Source organism: Ascaphus truei, chromosome 18 (genome assembly GCF_040206685.1).
Source record: "Ascaphus truei isolate aAscTru1 chromosome 18, aAscTru1.hap1, whole genome shotgun sequence".
In the NCBI taxonomy this organism is placed as follows: Eukaryota; Metazoa; Chordata; class Amphibia; order Anura; family Ascaphidae; genus Ascaphus; species Ascaphus truei.
The window spans coordinates 10,568,174-10,591,549 of NC_134500.1; the positions used below are offsets into that span (position 1 = coordinate 10,568,174).

Below are 23,376 nucleotides of genomic sequence, written 5' to 3' on the forward strand. Positions count from 1 at the left end.
TTGTTTGCCTTTGCAGCTACTGCATGACTTTGGGCACTAGTGCTATACCTGCTGTCTACCAGTACTCCTAAAGCCTTCTCCATCAAGGATTCCCCTAATTTATCCCCATTTAATTTAACCTTACATTTATCTGTATTAAACCTCATCTGCCATTTACCTGCCCAAGTTTCCAGTCTCTCCAAGTTCTTCTGGAGAGAAATTACACCCTGCTCTGATTCTACTACCTTACACAATTTAGTGTCATCAGCAAAGATGGAGACTTTGCTCTCGATGCCAACCTCAAGGTCATTAATAAACAAGTTAAAAAGCAGGTGTCCCAGTACCGATCCCTGGGGTACTCCACAAAATCTTCTAGTTCCATAATGTCTTTTTTTATGGAGTGGTGCCCAAAACTGTGCTCCATATTCCCTGTGTGGTCTTACTAATGCCACTTACAGCCTGCTCTCACATGGTCTTATGAATGATGTTTATTGCATTGATGGTCCCCACACTGGCCTTTCTCAATTATCTTGGAAAAAGGGTCAATGTGGGGACAGAAACGTCGATACAATATAAATATTATATATATATATATATTTCATCCTTAATTCAGAAAGACCATGCGAGTGCCGGTTTTGTACAATTTTCTTTGTATCTTTTTCTTGTTCCTCTGATTTGCTTATCCTTCCTACAGCCTTGGGTTGGTAGTACCCCAGGCTAATGTTTTAACTGTGTTATGTATCAGGTTCTGAAACAAAGACATCACCTGTATTATTATATGCTTTTTGAAATGTAACTAACTGGCTTATTTCAAATCCTATTTGATGTACTAAGCCTTCCCGTACCCCTTCCCCCACCTGTGCAGATGGTATGAAGCAGGCTGAGCCCGCTGTCAATCAGAGGCTAATCTCTGTGTTCTATAGAACCTGGATGCAGGCTCGAAACCTACAGCATGTCTATCAGGAGCTGTCAAAGTATATATATAGATACATCAGAAAATGCTACTAGAAAATGAAGCTTATGAGCTATTAATGCTAATTGTGAGAAATCCTTCACTATTGGGCCTGGTTTGGAATTGTGAGTATGATGGCAACCTAGATGAGGAATGGCTTTTGTGGTGGGTCTTCCAGAGCAAGCAAATAACATGATGACATAACAGCAACAACACTCTTTTTGGATACTCTGCTGAACCACATATTAGGATTTAAACTGGAGGCTGGAATGGTTTTTGTTGAACACTTGCAGATCGTTCCCAACGTGAAAATGATTCGAAGATGTTGGGCATAAATTTTAATGACCGCCAAAGTGTGTAAAATAACAGATTAACGCCGTAAATTCTGCGAAACTGTATTTGGCATTGATAACCGTGTTACCCCTTGAGATTTTGAGAACCTTCAACTAAAATATTTGGCTTTTCTATGGAACATATAGCAATAATATATTATTTTTTAGACATTGTTGTGTTTGCTTTATAAGTTATTTATTTTGGAGATTGTGGTGCTTTTTTTTATTTTATTATTTCTACAAATATTTGCCCAGGATAAATACACGAAGAGTTACCTCTCGTTTTCAAGTATGTCCTGGGTGCAAAATTAAAAGTTCACAACTTTTAAAGTGACAATTTATGTTTAAAGTGGGAAACAGCCGAAGTCTTGAAGGAACTTAAGCAGGAGGCGGTGTTGAGAGACTCCGGTAAATTGTTGAATTCCCGGTAAGAGAAGGAAGAGCGACCAGATTCTTCATTGAACGTTGGACCAATAAGCAGGTTTCTGGAGGTGGATCTAAGGCGATAAGTGCTGTGTACAATAGGGATGAGAAGCCGGCTCAGGTTTTATTGGACCAGCATGAAAGTTCTCCACTTATGACATTGGTAAGGACCAAAGAAATCTATTCTTTAAATTAGGAATGGTCTCTTAAAATAGTTTGTTCCACACTCAAAAATTAACCGGCCTGGAAGTAAATACAAGGACTGGAAGATGAAGACTGAATACATTGTTTACCAGCTGAGCAGAACTGGAGATTCAAAGAAGCCACAGGCCACTCACTGCTGACCATGAGGCTCATGGAGGAAATGTCTGTTGTCCGGAAAGCCCTGAGAAGAAACAGGCTCTGCAGAGACTTCCTAAGCTCCGTCTCATACCAGGTGAGACTCTCAGCTTCTTGATATTGAGATACTTGTAGCACAATGTGGTATTTACACTAGCATTGGCATGGTTTAAATTGCAGCCCTGAAACAGAAGATGGGTATTATGACTCAATAAAGATAATAATTATAATAATAATTGCTTTTTTTCTTGTATAGCGCTGCTAGTTTTACATAGCGCTTTACCGAGACATTTTGCAAACACAGTCCCTGCCCCATAGAGCTTACAATCTATGTTTTTGGTGCCTGAGGCACAGCGAGATAAAGTGATTTACCCAAGGTCACAAGGAACTGACACTGGGAATTGAACCAGGTTCCCCTGCTTCAAACTCAGTGCCAGAGTCAGTGTCTTCACTCACTGAGCCGCTCCTTCTCCCTGTCTTCTTCTATTTGGAGAACGGAGACCTCAAAACATTTGCATCAATGCATTTTCATTTGACTATGGGTTAGAGCAGGGGTGGCCAACTCCAGTCCTCAGGGGCCACCAACAGGTCAGGTTTAAAGGATATCCCTGCCTCAGCACAGGCGGCTCAACCAGTGGCTCAGTCAACGACTGAACCACTGATTGAGCCACCTGACCTGTTGGTGGCCCTTGAGGACTGGAGTTGGCAACTCCTATGTAAGAGGCTAGTTGGTGGGGTTCATGTAGTCCAACACAATTTGTCATGTGGTAAAGGACGATTGTCTTCTTGTTGCTTCTTCACCGGGAGTTCTACAGAAGATTCACTTGCATAGTGAGCACCGTCCTACACTACATCGTCTCTAAAGTTCTGTATACATGAAGCTCATCACCCTTACTATCGCTATTAGAGCCACATCAGACAGGTACCACATCAAATGAAAAATGACAGGCACAGAACAAACACGACATTTCTTATGTTTGCATAATTAGTGGGATATTGGTTCATTACTGCCCATCTGTTTTCCCAAAGCAGTTTCTGAACGATGTAAGCAGTGCCGCAATGTTGCAGTTCCTCTTCATCGTCCCAATTAACAATGCCACAAAAGGTGTTACATCGCGGGGTTCTTTCACCTATAAATCCAATGTGTGTTGTTCTGTTTTATATCCATGTAGCTCTGTTGCTGCTGTGGACCTGCTCCGTGCTCACTCTGCTGCTCATTCTGTCCCAGCATTCGAGTTTCTACTGGGACCCGCCTCCTCTACACACTCTTCCACATTCTGACCTCCACAGTGTGCTGTCTCATGCTGTCCAGCAAGGTGTCAGAGGCTGTGAAGGAGCATGTGAGTAACAAGACTATACTAGGAAGAAAAGGAGACGGTACACAAATATTGATTGCCATTTGAATTACATATAGCAGGGGAGGCCAACTCCAGTCCTCAAGGGGCCACCAACAGGGTAGGTTTTTAGGATATCCCTGCTTCAGCACAGGTGGCTTAATCAGTCCCTGTTTCAGCACAGGTGGCTCAATCAGTCCCTGTTTCAGCACCAACATCTTCCTCTCTTGACCCTCATGCCCCTCTTTCTCTCTGACGTTCTCGCCCTTCTAACCCCAGACCCTCGCTAAATTGCCACACACGCATGCTGCGTTCCAGCACTCGTTCCTCTGAACGCCTTTGGAAGAAATCTCACACTCTCGCAGACTTTCTTCACTACAAATGTATGCTATCCTGTTTCAACTGTGCCCTCTCTGAGGCTAAACAAACCTACTTTTCTACACTAATCAACACGTACAAGTCTAACCCACAGTGACTCTTCTCTGTCTTTGACTCCCTACTCAAACCACCCTCGGCTGCCTGTTCTTCTTCCTCCATCTCACCTCAGGACTTTGCTGACTATTTCAAGGAAAAGGTGGAATCCATACGTCAGGTCATCCCCTCTGTATCCTCCTCCCATCCTACACCTTTTCCTAACTCTCCTCCAGTCTTCCTTGACTCTCTTTCCGCTCCTCCAGAAGAGGATGTGTCACTGCTGATCTCCTCTTCTCCCTCTACCACTTGCCCTCTTGACCCCATTCCCTCCCATCTCCTAAAACCTCTTGCTCCTACTATAACCCCTACGCTCACACACATTTTAATTCCTCCCTCTACTCTGGTACCTTTCCCTCTTCATTCAAACATGCAACAGTTATACCATTACTCAAAAACAGCAAGCTTGACCCTACCTGTCTTTCTAACTATCGGCCTGTCTCCCTCCTGCCTTTTGCCTATAAACTCTTTGAACGTCTTGTATTCTCGCACTTGCTCCATTTTCTCACCGCCTATTCTCTCCTAGAGCCTCTACAATCTGACTTCCTCCACTGAAACATCTCTCATTTAAAATAACTAATGACCTCCATACTGCCAAAGATAGAGGTCATTACACTCTGCTCATATTACTCGACCTCTCTGCAGCAGTTGACACCGTGGACCACCCTCTTCTCCTTCACATTCTCCATACTCTTTGTATTCGGAAACAAAGCTCTATCCAGGATCTCGTCTTGCCTCTCACATCGTACTTTCAGCGTCTCTTCTGCTAACACCTCCTCCTCCTCTATCGATCTCTCTGTGGGGGTACCCCAGGGCTCTGTCCTGGGACCTCTTCTCTTTACACACTCTCTCTAGGTGACCTAATCACATCTCTTGGGTTCAAATATCACCTCTATGCTGATGACACACATTTACTTTTCAACCCTAGACCTTACACCTGCTGTACAGACCAAAGTTTCTGAATGTCTCTCTGCGATATCATCCTGGATGGCCCTCCGCCGACTTAAACATGTCAAAAGCGGAGCTCCTCATATTTTCTTCCAAACCTGACCATACTACCACCTTCTTCATTACTGTTTGATTTACTATCATACACCCAGTAGCACAAGCACGCTGCCTAGGGGTCACACTCGACTCCTCTCTCACTTTCTTCTCTCAAATATCAAAGGTAGTTAAAACTTGTCATTTTTTCCTATGCAATATTACCAAGATACGCCCTTTCCTCTGTTGCTCAACTGCTAAAACTCTGACTCAGGCCCTCATTCTCTCCCGTCTCGACTACTGTAACCTCCTGCTGTCCGGCCTTCCTGCCTCACCTGTCTCCCCTACAATCTATCCTAAACGCTGCTGCCAAAATCGCTCTATTCTTTCCTAAATCTGTCTCAGCATCTCCCCTGCTGAAATCCATCTCCTGGCTTCCTATCAAATCCTGTATCCCAAACTCAATTCTCCTCCTCACTTTTAAGGCTTTACACTCTTCTGCCCCTCCTTACATCTCAGCCCTAATTTCTCGCTATGTACCATCCCGACTCTTGAGTCCTGCTCAAGGATGTCTTCTCTCTACCCGAATGTGTCTAAAGCCCTCTCCCGCCTTAAACTTTTCTCACTGACTGCCCCACACCCCTGGAATGCCATTCCTCTAAATATCAGACTAGCACCCTCTCTATCCATCTTTAAGACCCATCTTATGGTGGGCATTTGACGCTGCGTCACCGAAGACAAGGTAAGGGCAGTTGCAGAGGCCTCACACCATCCACCAGCATTTAATTTAAATGCCTTGGGGAAGAACGCGGGACCTCAGTAACCACCGCGCCCCCCCGGAAAATCTTGCGCCCCCCCCAGTTTGCACACCCCTGCCTTAAAGGACAAACATGATCATTCTTCATAGATCCAGTTGTATGCCAGATTTCTAACTCTGAAAAAACCTAAACTGCACCCCAAGAAAAGAAATTTAGCATTCTGGCAAGCGTGTGCACTTGTGGAGAACCGTAAAAACTCTGCCGTGGAAAAATGTGTTATTCTAGTTTTGGAGCATTAATTCCGAATATAAAATACGCTTATTCAAAAAACAGAATAACTTTTCTTTCTGCCATAACACTTTAACAAATGTTCTAACACTCTAAAATCTACGTACTGTATGAGTGAACACACTGAGAATCGCTGTGCTTTTTACAATGAGACGTGGTGATTTATATAAGATTTACCCTAATTGGGCTCCAGTGCAAAATCTACTCCAGTTTTGCTCTGTCTGGGATCACATCACATCTTTTAGACTTTGAGCCCCATTCCTCAAGGGTTAGCAGTGCTGGACCTTATGGTTGGTACATATAAGTGAAGGTCATACCATTTGCTGAAGCCTAATACATGCTGTGTCTCTAACTGCAGATGCCTTGGGTTTCTCTCCTATGCAAACACCTTCCTGGGGGAACAGACTGTGATATCTTTCTGGGGTATTCGGCTGTGTACAGGGTCTGCTTCGGGACGGCTTCTTTCTACTTCATTCATGCTGTTTTCCTTGTGAACGTGAAGTCTACGCAGGATTTCAGGGCGATGGTCCACAATGGGTAATAGATAAGTCTATTCATGATTTATCCCCCCACAGGGTATATTAATCAATGCTTCAATGTCTGTAGTTTTTATAGGAGAAAGGTTGGGGGTTATGTATCAAAGGCTTTCATAGATGTGCACAACTGGGCAAAATGAGTCCCAGATGTATTAAAAATAATACATAATTACATAGTTACAGTTACATAGTTATATAGTAGATGAAGCTGAAAAAAGATATGTACATTCAGTTTAACCTGTGTTAAATTTAGACGACAAATACTTTATCCTATATTCGTACTTACAGTATATTGATCCAGAGGAAGGCAAACCCAAAAACCCCAGTGACACATCATCCAATGATATCTCATAAGGGGACAAATAAATTCCTTCCTGTCTCCAAATATTGGCAATCAGATTACTCCTTGGATCAACATCCTTCCCATGTTACTTATTTGGTATATCCCTGTATACCTTTCCTATCTAAAAAGATGCCCAACTTTTTTGAAAGATATCTATTGTATCTGCCATCACTGTCTCCATGGGTAATGAAGTCCACCTTATAACTGCGCTTACTGTAAAGAACCCTTTCCTTTGTTGCTGGTGAAATCTCCTCTCCTCCAACCTCAGGGGGTGACCCCCAATTGTTTGTACCATTGCTTTTAATGGGATTTTTTTTTAAATGATTCTTGATGGATCTAGTGCTATTTTTTGCATAATCTCAACCACTGTTCAAAACCCCCCAGAGACCTGTATGGCAGCCAGGTACATATATACTCTCTTCTACTCTAATCCAGAAGCCTGAAAGCGCATAAATCGTTCAAAATCACATACTTAATTGAAACATAAATTATGCAGTGTTATAGTTCCCAGTTACTGAAATCTCACAGCTTTTTTCACGCAATGTATTAAGAAAAAACACATGGTCAGACCCTGCATAAATCTGATGAGGAAATAAGGAGAAGATATAAAACGTTATCAACGCGTTTCTTATATTTCCGCACAGGGCAGAATAGTTTTGTGCTGTGGTAGAGTCAGATTGATGCATAGATTACATTGTCTTTAAAAGGATTGGGACAGTAATAAAAATGGCGTCTTCTCATACTGCACCGGGCTGCGCGCAGTAAATCCCTTTTCTACCTTTCATTTAGGTTTTGGTTTTTAAAACTCCTGATTCTAGTTGGAATGTGCGTGGCTGCGTTCTTCATCCCCAGCGAGCCTTTCATCCGAGGTAAGAGAAGGCACAATACAAACACGGATAGACACACAGGCCCAGGAAATGCCATAGGTGCTGCCGGTTTGGCCCGCCATCTTTAGAGGCCCCATCCTCCCACGCGCCAGACTTATTTTAGCAGCAGTAACAGTGTTCCGGCATTTATGAAGGCCTCCCCTCTCTCCACACCCCCTCTCCGGGCCCTGTGATGCGGGACCTCACCAGGCAGAAGAGGGAGCCCACCGAGTTGGTCCTAACACGGAAGTTAGGCCCCATTAGAAGATGGGATCCCAGTTGCCTGGTGTCCAGTATTGAACCGGACTGTCCTGTATTTGGTCACTGTCCAGTAAAACATTAGAGGTAATACTGGACATGTGCGTGTATACCGGTATTACCTCTCTGGACATAGTGACCTGACCGGCTTGGGGGGCTGCGGGATTTCCCTGAGCAGGGAGAGAGCAGGGCTGGGCAGCTTCCTCCATCCTGATTGGCAGCTGCTGGGTAATGCAGCCAATCAGGAGAAGATGTCAGGAGCCTGGAGGTGGGGCCAAGGAGAGGAGGAAACAGCATGGAGCGGTCTGTGAGTGTGCGTGTGCCAAGCACGTTACACCTTTCACTATTGTGTCCAGTATTTGTGGAGAAGCCGCCTGGCAACCCTAGGCCCAACTTCCGCAATCACCACCTGGATGGGCTTCCCTCTGCCGCGGCCACGTAAGGACCGACAGGTAGGGCCCCGTGGGAGAGGGGGGCCTTTCTGTGTTTTTGTAGCTTGCACCAATGACTGTTTCTGCCCCGCACAGGCCAGCAAATTGCAGTGTCTGTTCAGTTTAAGAACTGTATAGGAAGAGTAAGAGGCATTAGATTTTTCACACAGAGTAGTTATATTGCATTGTACAGCATTGAGACAGTTATGTGTTGGTGGGAGAGCAGGTGTGGTAACATAATATTGTACTTGTGATATACAGTAAATGTGCTTCCTAATCATGGCATTCCAACTCTTTGCATTAAAATATACAGTCAATAAAAGTCCCACTTGTGAGCACATTCACGTTTCGGACAGGTCTCCAACCCTGCCTTTCCCCATTGTCTCTTGCAGCAAGGGATTCTGGGTAATGACATGCAAATGAGCACTAAAATGTACAGTCTCCCACACTTCCAGGCAGTGGAACAGCTTCACACCGGTTTAGTCCGATGTTTGCAGGAAGTCTCCAAGTGTACAAAACCTCTCATTGTGACCATGTTTTATCTCCAGCCCTGGATCTCAGCGCAGGCGCGAGGGAACCCCCTGTTGACGGGCCCCTCATCAAAATGTGAATGAGTGAAACTCTTACTAGCAAAATTGCTACATTGTTAGGTCACTAGGGGGCAGTGGATCCCTAATGCACACCGTCTAAAAATCGTCAGGTGTAAGTGAGCCTACAAAGCAGAAACAAGGACACGGGCTGTGTCACAAATACAGAATGGTGCATTATGTTCCGATATACAGATAAGAGGATGATGCTTTTTCACAAAACAATACCATAGTACAGGGGCGGTTAACTCTAGACCTCAAGGGCCACCAACAGGTCAGGTTTTAAAGATATCCCTGCTTCAGGACAGGTGACTCAATCAGTGGCTCAGTCTGAAGCAGTTACTGATTGGGCCACGTGTGCTGAAGCAGGGACTGATAATTGGAGAAGGAGTGGCTCAATGAGTAAAGACACTGACCGGCCCTGAGTTGGCAGCAGGGGAGCCTGGTTCGATTCCCGGTGTCGGCTCCTTGTGACCTTGGGCAAGTCACTTTATCTCCCTGTGCCTCAGGCACCAAAATCATAGATTGTAAGCTCCACGGGGCAGGGACTGTGCCTGCAAAATGTCTCTGTAAAGCGCTACATAAAACTAGCAGCGCTATACAAGAACATGCTATTATTATTATTATTATTGAGCCACCTGTGCTGAAGCAGGGACTGATTGAGCCACCTGTGGTGAAAGCCTGACCTGTTGGTGGCCCTTGAGGACTGGAGTTGGCCTGCACTTTTTTTATATCACCTTCTCAATATTTTATACATTTACCTGCATAATGTGTTAACTGCTTCACTGCTGGAGAGACCACATACCCCAAAATGGCATGTTTAGACAGATTTGGAAGTCTTCCGCTGGTTCAACAGTTTAGAACAATTCATACTATGTTTTTTGGGGGGAGTTAGAAACATGAGTTACCGCTGCTTACTGTTACCAGATTTAGCTGCTCTACCGTACAGCGTAATATTGAAAAACAATTTAAAAGAGTATAAATGGACAGCACCTTAGTACTAGTATATGATGCCCAAATACCTCCCAGCAGACAAGGGCATAATAAATGCAGTTTGATTGTTGATAATAATATTCTGCATTGAATGTGACCTTTGCTGTAGACCAATGACCTATCTGAGGAGGTGAATGGCTGCAATGCAGAAGGGTGAGGCACGTGAGCGGCTAGTAAAAAATCATTTCTGTGTCAGCTGCTGGTGACCTTTGGCAAATCACATTATCTCCTTGTGCCTCAGGCACCAGAATTGTAATCTGTGCAGGGCAGATGCTACGTGTGCCTGCACCATTCGATGCACAGCACTGCCCACACTGGCAGCGCTATACAGTATAAGAAAAGAAATATGATCATTTTAATGGCTGTTTGACTTTGGTTCCCGCAGTGTGGCACTACGTAGGAGTGTGTGGTGCTTTCTCATTTGTCCTGATCCAGTTGGTTCTGATCACGGCTTTTGCTCACACCTGGAACAAGAACTGGTGAGTTTTTCTTTCTGTCTGTTTCCGACATCCATCAGAGCCATAGAAACATATAAACCCTCCTGCAGAATCTATTAACTAATGTGAAGAATCCTCAGTAGTCATTACATTTTTGGGGAAACCAAAATGTTGTAGAAATCCAATTAGACCACACACAAAATATCCAATCATGTTCTGGGGACTCCTTAAACATGGAGGTAGGAATATATATATATATTGCATAAAGAATATCACTTGTATTAGACAGGTCTGCAACCCTGCCTTTCACCATTATCACCTAGTTTATCCTATATGTGTATTTAGAGTATTTTGATCCCGAGAAACACAACCCCCCAGTGACACCTCATCCAATGCTGCCGTAGGATGTCACAGTTAGGTTTTAGGAACTACTTTTGCTACAATATTCAATATATCTTTTATTTGAAAATAAAAAACGTTGAGGCTGGTCGGAACGTCGTGTGTCCTGGTACCACTTTGTCAGAACTCCCATGTGTCATGTAAAAGGTGTTGGGGCAGTACTGAACTCTTATGGCCTGAATTTGACAAAGTCCATTTTCTATAATCACGTTTTTGACTCAGACGGCTGTAATTCTAAGGCTGCGCTTATAGTGCCCGGCGACAGCGGCGTCGCTCCAAAACAAATGAATTGACTCTGTCGCTGGCGCTTATAGTCGGAGCGACGGAGCGTCTGAAAATTTGGAAGACGGGTCTATTTGATTTTTTAGAGACAGTCGCCACATGTGACTGTCTCTAAACCAATCAGAGACTGCGGCCCGCCCCCTTTGGTGACGTGGCTAGCGACAGTGGCTTCAAATCAAATTACAATTTTTTCTGGTGGCGACGGCGGACGTCATCGGTCGCGTCGCCCTCGCCAGCACTATAAGCGCGGCCTTAGAAGTGGAACATTACAAGGTGTTCTGTAAAAGTCACACGTCTCCACAGCTTTAAGTAAGAGGTGAGACATGCGGGTCATATCTTTGTATACACCGACTCGGAATAGGTATAACCTGACATACTATTAACCCCTGTGTTGCCAGAGGAGATATTGCTTTTCAATGTGTTGCTTTTATGGTTTGCAAATTGTATGCAATAAAGCTCGTTACTGCCCTGGCAATATATATATATATATATATATATATATATATATATATATATATATATATATATTACAGATCCTTCGTCGTTTGTGCAATGAAGACTTTGCAAACGGCCATAAAATGCCTTTCTCTTCTTTTCCCAGGCTGACCGGTGCATGTAAGGATAAGCGCTGGTATTTTGCCGTTCTGCTGGCCACGCTGGTGTTCTATTCCATAGCTTCCGTGGCCTTCTATTTCCTGTACACATACTTCACACACCCAGCTGGCTGCCTGCTGAACAAAGGACTGATAAGCATTAACATCAGCTTGTGTATAATCATGTCCTTCATTGCGATCACCCCGTGCGTCCAACTCAGTAAGTGAATCTGCATTGCTCTCCAAATTATTGCAATCCGGTCAACTCATTTTCAGGGGGCCGGAGAGGCTTTGGACTTATGCAAAAGAAGTGTCAAGCGCGCAGGGAAAAAAATGGCTTTGCATGGGAAGGGTAGTGCTGACAGCACGTGTCGCAGGCAGGTCCCCCCAAACCAGCCTTACCTCAATCAGCAAAGGATTCTGGGTAATGACATGCACACATGCTAATTTGTAGATGCAAATGATTGAAATGAGCACGTATCACAGGTGTGTTCAGGCTTGTTCACATCCTGTATTGTATAATGGGGGGTTTGTGAGGGTATATAATAGGACTCTCTCCCCCCCCCCCCCCATATTTTGGGGTCTGGATGGAAAGAACGCCACCGTTAGGTATGACCTGACTAACATCAGGGTAAATCCCTGCCTTAACCTAACACAGGGGTGCTCCACTCCAGTCCTCAAGTTCCCCCCAACTGGTCAGGTTTTCAGGATATCCCTGCTTCAGCACAGGTGGCTCAATCAGTGGTTCAGTCAAAGACGGAGTCACCGATTGAGCCACCTATGCTACAGCAGGGATTGATTGAGCCACCTGTGCTGAAGCTGTGACTGATTGAGCCACCTGTGCTGAAGCTGGGACTAATTTATCTACCTGTGCGGAAGCTGGGATTTCTTGTAAACCTCACCTGTTGGGGGGGGGTGGGGCGGGTTCAATAGAAGGTGGTAACCCTGGTAGCACGACTGCGATCACTGTTAATGACCATTTAATGACCAGCTTGAATTTTAAGGACACCGCAGAGGTAGTGACAGTGTCCTTCATGTCAGTCAGGGCCTGGCCCGTGTTGGCTGCATTCTGCCATATTTGTCTGTTTTAAGAATTCCAGCTTCTCGCTTTGCAGAACAGCCTCGTTCGGGATTGCTTCAGGCCTCCATTATCAGCTGCTACGTCACGTACCTCACCTTCTCAGCCCTGTCCAGCCGGCCGCCAGAGAGAGGTCAGTGAACAACAGTCCGATTCCCAGGAGAACAGGAGATGTTCCACCGGGCAGAAACAAATGTCATTCCAGTTCCACGTACTTCCCTTTTCTCGTGGCCTCCTCCGTGGAACCTTTCCAAGTACAGAACTGGCAACCTAACTCCTTGTTATCACGAGATTACAATGCAGTACTAATCTGAGACTTTTTTTTCTTTGTGTGAACCAGATTTCACATGGGTTATAGTTTGTAAACACGAACTGGACCAGAACCTTCATGATGACATGAGGAGTCAGGTTGGCAATACTGGGATGCCCGACCTGCAAAAAATGGTTGAGATTTTGTTTTGCGGTGGATACTATTGATCAAAGTTTCCCCAAAATGCCATTGTTGTCTTTGTTAAGTCTGGTGCCCTTTTTGTACCAGCGTTGCCCCAATTGTGAAGCTGGGGGACCTTCATAAATAAGGTCTTTCTTTTTGTTCTTCCTCCCTCCCTGTGCCCTTCTTCCTTGATCTGTGATGCTTATTACCCCTCTTGTTTGTGTTGCCTGCAGTGCAGTACAAAGGGGAGAACTTCACGTTGTGTTTCCCAAGCATCAGTAGGCATGGACTGCAAACAGAAGACACTTCCATTGCCATTATTGGAGCCACCATCATGTACGCATGTGTCCTGTTTGCATGGTAGGTTGACATTGGCTCTTATGTCCCTGCCCACACCTATCTGTATCGGGGAGACTCCCGGATACCTGGGGTTCTACTTTCTTCCAGATACATTTTTGCTCTCTGAAATAGTCAGTAAGTAAAGTCTCAGCCACATACGGAATTTAGCACATTTGAGTAAGTGTAAGGGAACATCGTTTGTTGAATTGTCTCCTTTCTATGAAACTGTGGATAACCGAGATATGTTGGAGGCTGATATTCATCAAACTGTAAGTGACACCCTCACAGAGATAGGGAGTGGGAGGGAGGCACTGCCTACACAAGAATGCAACCCATGCCTGCAGAGTATGTGTCGGAAAGTATGTACTGTTATCTTAACTATCACAAACGGTGCCAGCTGTTATAAATAATGGCCCATACTAAACATAACTAAGCGTGTAGTGGAGAGGATGAAAAGGTCAGTAACACTGCAACAAGACAAGCCTGTGGAATGGTTGGTTCCCTGAGCATGCAAAGTATCCGGTTTAACCAAGCTGATGGTATTAAAAGTTCAGAACGCAGGGTCCGGCAGCAGCTGCCCTTTAGATTCCGCACACGCCCGCACGCCCAAGTCAGGGCATGTGCTAAGTCTGTGGCGCTGTAGATATTTGTAACCAAGTTGTATTGTTGTACAGCCAAGCCATTTACTGCCACCAGTTAACAAGGGGGACGGGGCTACCATAAACAGCTGCCTGGTCCCAATAAAAAGGGGAAACAGCCAGGATGAAAGTCCTGTTGTGTAGAGCAGGAGACAGGTGTGCTCTAGTGATAAGAATTCCACAGCTAGTATTGCAAGTGATTGGGGTTAAGTCAGGTCTATGCCATCGCTGCTATCTCTTGCTGCACTGAACATTGCTGCACCCTATCCTAGCCTGGCCCATAAATACTCAGTGTGATTATACATCCCATCTAACCATTAGTTAAACATAACCTTATGGTTGGATATTTTGGCCAAAGCACAATAAGATCACCCTCCAGTGTTAAGGCATCCTCAGATTAGGTAAATCCCTAACCTTTCTTTGTGTCTTCTTAATGGGGATGCCAAAAATATTTGCAAGCGTCTTTGGGCATCATCTTTGTGCTACTTATGCATCACCAAATAACACTAGGAACAGGGTTATAAACAATAAAAAAAAACGTATTTAAACAAACTTAAAGGTTGTGGAGCAAAGCACCTTAGATTTCCACAAAACCATGTCCCTTGTGTCTACAATAAGAGGCGTAACCAGGAAGAACAGGGGAACCAGATCTCGTTTTGAAGCCACAGAATTGTAGACCTTCTTACCATATCGCTCAACCCATCCAGTGCAAGAGGTACCAGTCCTCTTACAGCGCTGGGTCAGACGATGTAACATGCGTGGAGGGAATCACAAGCAATGTGTGGCAGGATGCTTTGGTGCTGAAGTGGTTAGATATGCACATTATAACACACATCTAAAGGACTCGAGGCAATCTAAGCATTCTTAGAAAAAATAGCAACTGAACTAAAACGTTTTTCATCCAAACAACCTCTTAATCAATTAACTTCAGAACCACTGAGACAACTCCAAACCAAAATGAAAAACTCTAGTAGCAGATATCTCTGAAATGTCACTGAATCACAGGCGAGAGCTGCATCCTGTGTTAGGGCTTCAGAAGAATGATGCTCCTTCCATCGATTGCTAGATGAGTTAATACAAATAAATGTATTTTTTATACCACCCTTTATAGTAACGAAGCCTCCTACCTTGCGGAGATGTTCGGACCCATGTGGATGATTAAAGTTTACACCTACGAATTCCAGGTGAGTAGGCACTTTCACAGGAGTGGCCAACTCCAGTCCTCAAGGGCCAGCAGACGGCCAGGGATATCCCTGCTTCATTTGACTGAGCCACTTGTGCTGAAGCAGGGATATCCTTAAGCACTGACCAGCAATATGATTCTTGTGTCCTGAATGATTACTCTGCTCAGTTTTCCATCAAACTGAAGTCTTTGCGGCAGGAGCATTTTGCTCACATTTCCGTCCCGATGGATGAACATTGAATGCATTCAATAATAATAATAACTTTATTTTATATTGCGCTTTTTTCCCAATGGGGCTCAAAGCGCGCCACAATTATAGTATAGCAAGCGGTGCGCAGCACATAGGAATTTAACAGACACAGTCCCTGCCCCGTAGAGCTTACAATCTAGGGTTTTGGTGCCCGAGGCACAGGGAGATAAAGTGAGATAAAATAAGTCACAAGGAGCCGACACCGGGAATTGAACCAGGTTCAGAGTCGGTGTCTTTATTCATTGAGCCTTTCTTAGCATTTTAGAGGTTCATTGGCAGGACAAAACAGCACAAGCGGAGGCCACTGATTGTGGAGGAATGGGGTAAATGATGTCCCATGTCGAACACGGCACAGTTCAATTGAATTGGGCATTCAAAATTCAATATTCATATGCAATAAATGGTGCTTTAATGTAATTCTAAGGCTGAACTCATAGTGACGGTGCTACGAGTACTTGAAGTCCGTCTCGGGTGCCCATAGTGGGCGCGACCGTGACGGCGCTGTGTAGCGACCCGGCGACCTGAAGCTCTGGAGACAAGTGATTTGTTCTTGGAGAGCGACGGCAGCGTGACGTCAGCGTCACGTGAGCGGTTCAGCCAATGAGGGCGAAACCGCTCACGCCACGCCTCCGCCACGCGCCCCCCCCCCCCTGTTGTCCTCCCGAGGTCTCCTGTGCCAAAGTGAACATTGCTTGCTATAGCGATGGCTGCGCGTGATATCACGCGGTCGCGCGCATCTTGCCGGCACTATAAGGCTTGTATTTCCATATAATACAGGACGCTGTGTGTCTGTGCCAGGGTAAGGCCGCGCTTATAGTGCTGGCGACGCGACCGATGACGCCACCCGCGAAAGTTATGAGATTTTCCACGACTGTCGCCAGTGACGTCATGAAAGGGGGCGGGCCGCGGTCTCTGATTGGTTTAGAGACAGTCACATGTGGCGACTGTCTCTAAAAAATAAAAAAAAACCCGTCTTCAAATTTTTTTGCCGCCCCGTCACTCTGTCGCCGTTGCGCTTACTATAAGCGCTTGCGACGGAGTCAATGTATTTGATTTGGAGCGACGTCGCGTCGCCCTCGCAAGGCACTATAAGCGCAGCCTAAGGGGTGTTTCCTGATTGCATCTGTAACAGTTTTATTCTCTTCCTCCTCCTTTGCAGAAAGCCTCTTGCTGTTTCTGTTGCCCTGAAGAGGATGAGGATGGAGGTGAGAGATGGGGGGTGTTCAGGGCCCTCCTGTAAATAGGCTCCTTAAACCCTAATACGGGTCTCCCGACTTCAAAACTGGGGCAAAAAGCAGCACCAGATTTATCACCGGGAAAGTAAATGGGATTTATTGGGATGTGTTCTCTTGGATTAATCTACCCCCGTTTTGCAACCAGCAGCCTGTTCTAGTCGGTTCTGTGTTACAAATTAGAGAGGCAGATTCACAAAGCTGTAAGATCTATTAATGATCAAACTACAATGGTTTTGTACTCAGTGAAGATCCCTCGACAGAGAAACACATGAGCTACAACGTATACAAAATATATAAGAATATTATTCACATATATAGGTAGATGGGTTATTATTCACATATAGGGTCTATTATTCACATACACACACACACACACACACGTTATTATTCACATATATGGGTACATGGGTTATTATTCACATATTGGGTCTATTATTCACACACACACACACACACACACACACACACACACACACACACACACACACACACACACACACACACACACACACACACACACACACACACACACACACACACACACACACACATGGCTGGAGGTGTCAAAAGGTTACTGAAAGCAAGGGATGAAAGAGTGTGTATGTGTATCAGTGTGAATTAACATGAATGGAGAGCCCACAGTATATACAGTGCTTTACAAAAGGTGTGTGTGGAGTGGGAGCGGCTAACACGGTACTGATACCTCTACATATATATATATATATATATATACTGTATATCACTAACTCCAAACCCAATTAGCTGTGTTCTGCACCATCTCTCTCTTGTCTGGCAGGAGAACCCAGCTGTGATAAAGACGAGGACAGCAGCGGCGGACAGACCGTGATACACGATGAGCGCGGGCTCGTGATCTACAGCTATTCCTTCTTGCACTTAGTGTTTGCGCTCGCCTCTCTGTACGTGATGATGACGCTCACAAACTGGTTCAGGTGCGCATTCCGGGCATTCCCAGGTGCTGAACGCGCCTCCCCAGCTTCTTCTCAAGGAGCCTGTTTAGAAATAACTCTTGTGATTTACAGTGAGTTTATATATAACCCAGGAGGGGTCTTATTCTCTCGCGTAACAAGCCTGCTGGCGTTTTAATTTTCTCTCTGGGCTGGGCACACTTGTGATATAATAGGGCAACTAATCCACCCTAGCACAGGGATGCTCAACTTCAGTCCTCACGACCTCCCCCAACAGGTCAGGTTTGAAGGATTTCCCAGCTTCAGCACAGGTGGCTCAATCAATCCCTGCTTCAGCACAGGTAGCTCAATCAGAGGCGCAGTCTTTGACTGCGCCTCTGATTGAGCTACCTGTGCTGAAGCAGGGATTGATTGAGCCACCTGTGCTGAAGCTGGGATATTCTTAAAACCTGACCTGTTGGGGGGGGACTGGAAGACTGAAGTTGAGCACTGGTGCCCCAGCAGTCGGCAAACCAGTTGTTAATAAGCAGCTGCCAATTTTTTGCTCAACCTCCAGGAATTCTAAATGCGAGGCTCTGTAGGGTGTTACTTATTCCATTCAGGACCAGGGGTGCACACCACTTTTCAATCCTTTCACTGGCAGAGCTTCAGAAACACAAGGCTTTGCTAGATCATGGTCTTCTAAGGGTTAACTTACCCTAAAAACACAGGTTTGGGGGCTGAAGGGGGTTTCATAACTTTTACTGGTGCCTGTTATCTTATTTGTAATTACCAGCAAACATTCTTTTGCCTGGTTTCATGCCGACTCTTGGTCCCGGGGGTAGAAGGCGGGGGAGGGGGGGGGCGGCGGATAATGATTTGAAAAGTTGCACAATGGGAAGAGTTAAATTCTGCACATTTTTCTAAGACACGCAAAGGGTTTGTTGATGGGAAGTATCAGAGAGATAGTAAATATGGCTCATTGTGTTGAGAAGGTTTGACCACCCAACATTGCTATGCACACAGAGGGTCTTTAAAAAAAAAAATAATAAGTCTCCAGATTGCACAATTCAAGCAGAAAAAAAATTGTTATTTTGAAGATAGTAGATTTTTGCCTCGATAAATGTTGTGCTGTCTTCCCCCCGTCACCCCCTGACCCCCCCCCCCCCGGGTTTGCAGACAGGGTCTTCCGAAAAATATTTCCCAAGCCACCGTTGGACATCTCCTGAAGCACAGAGGATAGACAGATGTGAAGCACAGAGGACAGACAGATGTGACGCACAGAGAGGACAGACAGCTGTGAAGCACAGAGGACAGACAGATGTGACGCACAGAGGACAGACTGATGTGACGCACAGAGGACAGACAGATGTGACGCACAGAGGACAGACAGATGTGAAGCACAGAGGACAGACAGATGTGACGCACAGAGGACAGACAGATGTGACGCAGAGAGGACAGACAGATGTGACGCAGAGAGGACAGACAGATGTGAAGCACAGAGGACAGACAGATGTGAAGCACAGAGGACAGACAGATGTGAAGCACAGAGAGAGGACAGACAGATGTGACGCACAGAGGACAGACAGATGTGACGCACAGAGGACAGACAGATGTGACGCACAGAGGACAGACAGATGTGACGCACAGAGGACAGACAGATGTGACGCACAGAGGACAGACAGATGTAACGCACAGAGGACAGACAGATGTGACGCACATAGAGGACAGACAGATGTGACGCACAGAGGACAGACAGATGTGACGCACAGAGGACAGACAGATGTGACGCACAGAGGACAGACAGATGTGACGCACAGAGGACAGACAGATGTGACGCACAGAGGACAGACAGATGTGACGCACAGATGACAGACAGATGTGACGCAGAGAGGACAGACAGATGTGACGCACAGAGGACAGACAGATGTGACGCACAGAGAGAGGACAGACAGATGTGATGCACAGAGAGAGGACAGACAGATGTGACGCACAGAGGACAGACAGATGTGAAGCACAGAGGACAGACAGATGTGAAGCACAGAGGACAGACAGATGTGATGCACAGAGGACAGACAGATGTGAAGCACAGAGGACAGACAGATGTGAAGCACAGAGGACAGACAGATGTGACGCACAGAGAGGACAGACACATGTGAAGCACAGAGGACAGACAGATGTGAAGCACAGAGGACAGACAGATGTGACGCAAAGAGGACAGACAGATGTGACCCAGAGAGGACAGACAGATGTGACGCAGAGAGGACAGACAGATGTGACGCAGAGAGGACAGACAGATGTGACGCAGAGAGGACAGACAGTAGTGACACACAGAGGACAGACAGATGTGACGCACAGAGGACAGACAAATGTGACGCAGAGAGGACAGACAGATGTGAAGCACAGAGGACAGACAGATGTGACGCACAGAGGACAGACAGATGTGACGCACAGAGGACAGACAGATGTGACGCGCACAGAGGACAGACAGATGTGATGCACAGAGAGAGGACAGACAGATGTGAAGCACAGAGGACAGACAGATGTGACGCACAGAGGACAGATAGATGTGACGCACAGAGGACAGACAGATGTGACGCACAGAGGACAGACAGATGTGACGCACAGAGGACAGACAGATGTGATGCACAGAGGACAGACAGATGTGACGCACAGAGGACAGACAGATGTGACGCACAGAGGACAGACAGATGTGAAGCACAGAGGACAGACAGATGTGACGCACAGAGGACAGACAGATGTGACGCACAGAGGACAGACAGATGTGACGCAGAGAGGACAGACAGATGTGACGCAGAGAGGACAGACAGATGTGACGCAGAGAGGACAGACAGATGTGACGCAGAGAGGACAGACAGTTGTGACACACAGAGGACAGACAGATGTGACGCAGAGAGGACAGACAGATGTGAAGCACAGAGGACAGACAGATGTGACGCACAGAGGACAGACAGATGTGACGCACAGAGGACAGACAGATGTGACGCGCACAGAGGACAGACAGATGTGATGCACAGAGAGAAGACAGACAGATGTGATGCACAGAGAGAGGACAGACAGATGTGAAGCACAGAGGACAGACAGATGTGACGCACAGAGGACAGACAGATGTGACGCACAGAGGACAGACAGATGTGACACACAGAGGACAGACAGATGTGACGCACAGAGGACAGACAGATGTGACGCACAGAGGACAGACAGATGTGACGCACAGAGGACAGACAGATGTGACGCACAGAGGACAGACAGATGTGAAGCACAGAGGACAGACAGATGTGACGCACAGAGGACAGACTGATGTGACGCACAGAGGACAGACTGATGTGACGCACAGAGGACAGACTGATGTGACGCACAGAGGACAGACAGATGTGACGCACAGAGGACAGACAGATGTGAAGCACAGAGGACAGACAGATGTGACGCACAGAGAGAGGACAGACAGATGTGAAGCAAAGGCAGATTGCAGCTAGCAGAAGTGGGCTTTCAGGAAACGTACAGGAGGGAAATGAATTGGCAGTAACCCAGTTACATTATTTATCTGGAGGGTGGATTGACTTTTTCCATCTGTGTCTGTCACTTGTTATGAACATTTCTGCAAGTAACAGGTCGAAACAGCTGCCTGTGAGTGAGTTTCCTGGCTATACACTTATTTAACCCACGGTGTGCTGGAAAAGTCCTCACCTGCACATCACGTCAACATGGCTGCACGATGTCAAATGGCGCCGCGGTTGCCATGACAACAGGAGACTACGTGGCGTCACGTTGCCATGACAACTGGGCGCCGTATGGCACCGAGGAATCACGTGACACCACGTTGTCATGGCAACATGATGCCACGTAACATCGTGACGTCACGGAGCGTCTCATTGTCATGGCAATGGGTGTCACGTAGCATCCCGTTGTCATGGCAACGTGGCGCCTGTTGACGGGATTCGTAGGGGGAGATGCTGGGGAGATGCCGCCGCAACCCGGAGATTTTCCAGGTAAACCTGGAGTGGTGACAACCCTGGTAATTCGGCAGGCATAAGATTATAGGGGTTCCATGTAAAAATGTATAAGAAGCAAAAGGTGACACTGTGCTCATTTACATGTCATTACACAGAATTCCTGGCTGCATTGGAAGCATTCTATGCAAATATATAATGGGGAAAGGCAGTTATGCAGACCTGTCTGAGATATGTAAATGTGCTAACACGTGGGATTTGTATGTACTGTTCCGTGGGGCGATTTTGTCACTTTTTTTACCCACTAACATCTCAAAAATGTTGGTAAGCAAAATGTGTAAGTAATATATAATATATCACTGTGAGTAATATTTATACAGTATATCACTGTGAGTAATGTTTATATATCACTGTGAGTAATATTTATACAGTATATCACTGTGAGTAATGTTTATATATCACTGTGAGTAATATTTATACAGTATATCACTGTGAGTAATGTTTATATATCACTGTTAGTAATATTTATACAGTATATCACTGTGAGTAATGTTTATATATCACTGTGAGTAATATTTATACAGTATATCACTGTGAGTAATGTTTATATATCACTGTGAGTAATATTTATACAGTATATCACTGTGAGTCATATTTATATATCACTGGAGTAATATTTATACAGTATATCACTGTGAGTAATGTTTATATATCACTGTGAGTACTGTTTATATATCACTGTGCGTAATGTTTATATATCACTGTGAGTACTGTTTATATATCACTGTGAGTACTGTTTATATATCACTGTGCGTAATACGGTATTTATATATCACTGTGAGTACTGTTTATATATCACTGTGAGTAATACGGTATTTATATATCACTGTGAGTAATATGGTATTTATATATCACTGTGAGTAATGTTTATACATCACTGTGAGTAATGTTTATACATCACTGTGAGTAATGTTTATACATCACTATGAGTAATATTTATACATCACTGTGAGTAATGTTTATACATCACTGTGAGTAATGTTTATACATCACTGTGAGTAATGTTTATACATCACTGTGAGTAATGTTTATACATCACTGTGAGTAATGTTTATACATCACTGTGAGTAATGTTTATACATCACTGTGAGTTATGTTTATACATCACTGTGAGTAATGTTTATACATCACTGTGAGTAATGTTTATACATCACTGTGAGTAATGTTTATACATCACTGTGAGTAATGTTTATACATCACTGTGAGTAATGTTTATACATCACTGTGAGTAATGTTTATACATCACTGTGAGTAGTTTATATATCCCTGTGAGTAATATTTATACATTACTGTGAGTAGAGTTTATATATCCCTGTGAGTAATATTTATATATCACTGTGAGTAATGTTTATACATCACTGCGAGTAATGTTTATATATCCCTGTGAGTAATATTTATACATCACTGTGAGTAATGTTTATACATCACCGTGAGTAATATTTATACATCACCGTGAGTAATGTTTATACATCACCGTGAGTAATGTTTATACATCACCGTGAGTAATGTTTATACATCACCGTGAGTAATGTTTATACATCACCGTGAGTAATGTTTATACATCACCGTGAGTAATGTTTATACATCACCGTGAGTAATGTTTATACATCACCGTGAGTAATGTTTATACATCACAGTGAGTAATGTTTATACATCACCGTGAGTAATGTTTATACATCACCGTGAGTAATGTTTATACATC

General features: G+C 44.9%; 2 protein-coding genes across 2 annotated transcripts in view; one reads left to right on the forward strand and one right to left on the reverse strand.

The window, feature by feature from the left end:
* Positions 1 to 23,376, reverse strand: part of RPL37A (ribosomal protein L37a) — a 359,890-nt gene that overhangs the window by 17,527 nt on the left and 318,987 nt on the right. The window lies entirely within an intron of this gene.
* SERINC4 (serine incorporator 4) overlaps positions 877 to 23,376 on the forward strand; it is a 29,987-nt gene continuing 7,487 nt past the window's right edge. The window contains exons 1-11 of the mRNA XM_075575491.1: positions 877 to 2,122; positions 3,198 to 3,365; positions 6,216 to 6,394; positions 7,526 to 7,605; positions 10,257 to 10,350; positions 11,591 to 11,802; positions 12,698 to 12,793; positions 13,327 to 13,453; positions 15,182 to 15,254; positions 16,663 to 16,708; positions 17,535 to 17,688. Of these exons, the coding sequence (XP_075431606.1) occupies positions 2,033 to 2,122; positions 3,198 to 3,365; positions 6,216 to 6,394; positions 7,526 to 7,605; positions 10,257 to 10,350; positions 11,591 to 11,802; positions 12,698 to 12,793; positions 13,327 to 13,453; positions 15,182 to 15,254; positions 16,663 to 16,708; positions 17,535 to 17,688 (1,319 nt within the window). The 5' untranslated portion in view covers positions 877 to 2,032. The remainder of the gene's footprint in view (positions 2,123 to 3,197; positions 3,366 to 6,215; positions 6,395 to 7,525; positions 7,606 to 10,256; positions 10,351 to 11,590; positions 11,803 to 12,697; positions 12,794 to 13,326; positions 13,454 to 15,181; positions 15,255 to 16,662; positions 16,709 to 17,534; positions 17,689 to 23,376) is intronic.